Source organism: Apaloderma vittatum, unplaced genomic scaffold, assembly GCF_000703405.1.
Source record: "Apaloderma vittatum isolate BGI_N311 unplaced genomic scaffold, ASM70340v1 scaffold25291, whole genome shotgun sequence".
In the NCBI taxonomy this organism is placed as follows: Eukaryota; Metazoa; Chordata; class Aves; order Trogoniformes; family Trogonidae; genus Apaloderma; species Apaloderma vittatum.
The window spans coordinates 1-3927 of NW_009700020.1; the positions used below are offsets into that span (position 1 = coordinate 1).

Below are 3927 nucleotides of genomic sequence, written 5' to 3' on the forward strand. Positions count from 1 at the left end.
GTCCCCAAACTGCTTCATCACGGAACCGGTGATGAGAAAGGCGAGTGGCCGGGAGGGTCCGCCGCGCCGTCCTACTGCAGCAGCTTCGGCACCTCCACCTGCCCGAGAAGACACCCCGTTACTGGGGGGGGAAGTGGGGAAAGGGGGTCCTTAGAGTCCCAGGGACATCCCTTCTTCTTGGTGGTCCCCACATGGGTGGGGGAGATGTTCCTCTTGGGCCACTCTGGGCTATCTCACCCCACAACGTGGTGGCCAGAGCTCGGCGGGGACACGGGGGAACGTGGGAGGGTGTCAGCCACCATCAGCATGGCCCCAGGAGGTCTTGGATTTCCAGCCCTTGGGGTCACAGGTTAAAGGTGACGTTTTCCTTGTGTCCTGAACCCCAGAGGCCAACTTGACCGCTGGGGTGAAGTGGGTCTGCCCACCCCAGGGGGTCTGCCAAGGGATGGATCATCTCCTATTGGATGTTCTACCAAAGGATGGAACATCTCCCATTGGATGTTCTACCAAGGGATGGATCATCTCCCATTGGATGTTCTACCAAGGGATGGATCATCTCCCGTTGGATGTTCTACCAAGGGATGGACCTGCTGACCCCACCTGCTCTGCAAGGGATGGTGCAAAAGGGATGGATCTGTTGGGACAATGGGCACCGCACTCCCTACCCTGCACCGGAGAAGGACAGCGCTCATCTTGCTGCTACCCAAGTGACCTCAGATCTCAGCCCACAGACTAACCCTGTGGGTGGACCCCACCGTGACCCAGCACTTGCCTTCTTGAGCTGTTTGAGGTTGCTGGAGCGGATGGCTGCCAGGAGCTGGTCCCGTGAGTTCTTCTCCTGGACCGGCAGCGCCCGGTCTCCCAATTTCCTCTGCGTTGCCGGTGAGAGCGAGTTCCTCAGGTTCTCATTGATTAGCGGTGGGGCGAGAGGAGGAGGAGGTGGGGGCGGCGCGGCGGGTGCCCCGCCTTTCTTGGGAGAGCTTTTGGGGGAAGCCTTGGGTGATGGCTGCGGGGACGGCTTGGGGGAGCCCTTCGGCAGGGCTCCGGGCTTGGGCACCTCCAGGAGGTCTTTCTTCTCCCCACGCTCCTGTGCCAGTTTCTGCTCCTGGAGGCGTTTCTGCCTCTGTTTGTCCATGTTTCGGCTCAGCAGGTTGGTGACCGTCATGCGTGGTCCGGCCAGCTCGAAGTGGTAGCCCAGCTTCAAAAGCGTGGTGTTCTCCTTGAGCAGCTTGGCGATCTCCATCTCCGTCTTCCCGCCGCAGATGTGCCGCTGGTTGTGGAAGCGCAGCTCTGTCAGCGTGTTGTTCTGCAGCAGCGCCCGGAAAATGGCCAGGATGCCTTTGCCCGTGATGTGGTTGGAGTCCAGGTTGATGCTCGTCAGCACCTTGTTGGACTTCAGCATGATGGCGATGGCGAAGGCCACGTGGTCGTCGGCACGGGTGTTGGCCAAGGCGAACAGCTTGACCACGGTGTTGAACTCCAGCGCCTCGGTGAAGCGCACCAGGGTCTCGTTGTTGATGCAGTCCGAGTTGTTGACGTTCACCTCGGTGACCTCGGCGTCGTTGTTCTTGACCTTCTCGATGAGCTCATCGAAAATGCTGGAGGCTTCATCGTCCTTGGCTTGATCCGAGGAGCTGCTGCTGGTGGGCTTGGAGGGGCTGCTCTGTTTCTCCTCCTTTTCTGTCTCTGGCGGGGATTTCTCCTTCTCGTCTGCCTTTGATTTTTTCAAAGCTGAACTCTTTTCGTCTTCTTTTTCATCTTTTTCTTTCTTATCTTCTCCTTTTGTGTCTTTTTCCACCTGTTTCTTTGTCCCTGAACTCTTCTCATCCTCCTTTTTGTCTTTCCCTGTGCCCTTCTTCAATGCTGAATCCTTTTCTGCTTCCTTTTTGTCCTTCCCTGGCTCCTTCTTTGCTGCTGAGCTCTTCTCCTCTTCCTTTTTATCCTTCTCCTCTTCCTTTTTACCCTTCTTTTCTTCCTTTTTACGCTCCTCTTCCTCCTTTTTATCTTTCCCTGTGTCCTTTTTCAACACTGAGCCCTTTTCTTCCTCCTTTTTGTCCTTCCCCGTGTCTTTCTTCGACACCAAACCCTTCTCTTCCTCCTTTTTGTCCTTCCCCATCAGCTTTTTCTCCATGGCCTTGACCTTATCGTTGATAGCCTTCTCCTCTTTGGCCTTGGTCTCAGCTTCAGCTTTAACTTTTGTGTCTGTTTTGGGAACACTTTCTTCCTTTTTAACATCCTTCACCGCTTTGGTGCCTCGTTTCCGGGCCAGGTCTTTAGAAGGAGCTTCCTTTCCCTTTTCTTCTTCATTCTTGTCTCCTTTATTCTTCTCGCTCAATCTGCTCTCCTAACAGGGGAAAAATAAAAACCACAAGGTGTTACAGATACCTCCAACCCCCCACCTTGCCACCTCAATCTCATTGTCATGCTGGGGCAGCCACAGAGGACAGCGACCACGGGACACACGGGATGCAGAAAAATCTGATCTCAGAAGGTCTTTGACTACGCCCGTGAGGGATGAGTTGCCTCAAACCAGGTATTTCTGCTGCAAAACTGGTGAAGGCATCACACGGGGTCTCCAGGAGGTGTCGTGGGGAGCAGGAGGACAGCCAGCGCTGGGGGACACTTGCGACCAGGACTCTCCAGGGAGGTGACCAACCTGCTCCAAACAATGATGGTTCAGCCCTGGAGAGCAGCCAAGGTCTCCTCCATCTCGCACGGGTGATTCACCCCAACACGTTCACACACTGCAGCCCGTGCCTGGGCTTTGGGAGAGGAAAGTTCAACCCGGAGGAGGTCCTGGGTCTGGGAAAGGGCTCAGCGCCTGAGCACCCCGAATGGAGGCTGAGCTGAGGTCCTGCTGCAGCTCCCCAAGGTGTCTCTGCTTCTCCTTCTGCCTCCCGACCCTTCCTGAAGGGCTCCAGTGGTCACTGGGATGCCAGGATGGGCAAAGCAGGGTCGCCACAGCCAGAACCGCCCGTGCCGGGATCGCTCTGTGCCAAGAAGTCACTCAGCGGTGCTGTGCGTCTCTGGAGTTCCTTCTTTCATCTCCAACACAGCGAGCATCACTGCTTTCATTTTTATTGCCTCCTTCCATACTGCCTCTCCAAAAGCCACTTTTACCTTCATTTTCCTGCTTTTTGCAGTCACCTTTGTAGGACTCCGAAGCGCAGGAGGAGCTCAGTCTGGCTTTCGGCTCTCCAACTCTCACCTTCCGGCAGTGGCTGCATCCTCCCCGCGTGTAGAGGGATGCGACCCCGAGGCTTGGTGGCTGGTTTCTTACAAACTTACAGACCAAATCCTCTGGCAGCAAAGGGTTTTCCTCCTTCCCTCTATGCTCTAGGGCCATTTGATCATCTTGCCTCTTGTTAGCCGCACCTTCTTTTCATGTAATTTTTGGTACTTTCTCAAGCACCTGAACCTCACCCGTGGTGGTGTCCTGAGCCACAGCACCACAGCCGGCACCAGCAGCTCCAGGACACCCAAACGCCTCGCTGCAGCCTTCACCTGTGGCTGCCGGGGTCAGGAAGGGTCTCCCATCGGCATCGTTATGACACGTTCTGCCTCCACAACCAAGATGTTCGGTAAGAGCAAGGCACCGAGGCAGGATTCATGGCCCCCAACATCTGACGTGAAACTCCTCCGCTCCCAGCATTGGAGGGGAGCCAACACTACGAACACATAAACCGAAGACGGACGAACCCTTCACACTGGGACAAATTTTGCTCTACAAAGGAGGGTCCTACCATAAAGTCTGCACCGGGGTTTGGCGGTTTGGACCTCCTTCTCCTGGCTCCGCAGCTGGAGAGGAAGGAAGATACCTCAGAGATGCAGCTGTGACATCTTTACAACCTCCCTGGACCCTCTCAGGGCTGGGACAGCACCGTGGCTTCACCCACTGCCTTGAACCCCCAAACTGGAGCCCAGTCA

General features: G+C 55.8%; 1 protein-coding gene across 1 annotated transcript; it reads right to left on the reverse strand.

The window, feature by feature from the left end:
• Nucleotides 1–71: 71 nt before the first annotated feature.
• On the reverse strand, nucleotides 72–2344 carry LMOD1 (leiomodin 1 (smooth muscle); the record flags this gene model as incomplete). Its single annotated transcript, XM_009878618.1, has 2 exons — nucleotides 72–98; nucleotides 773–2344. Coding segments are annotated over 2 exons (1599 nt in total), but the record flags the coding sequence as incomplete, so codon positions are not given.
• Nucleotides 2345–3927: the final 1583 nt, after the last annotated feature.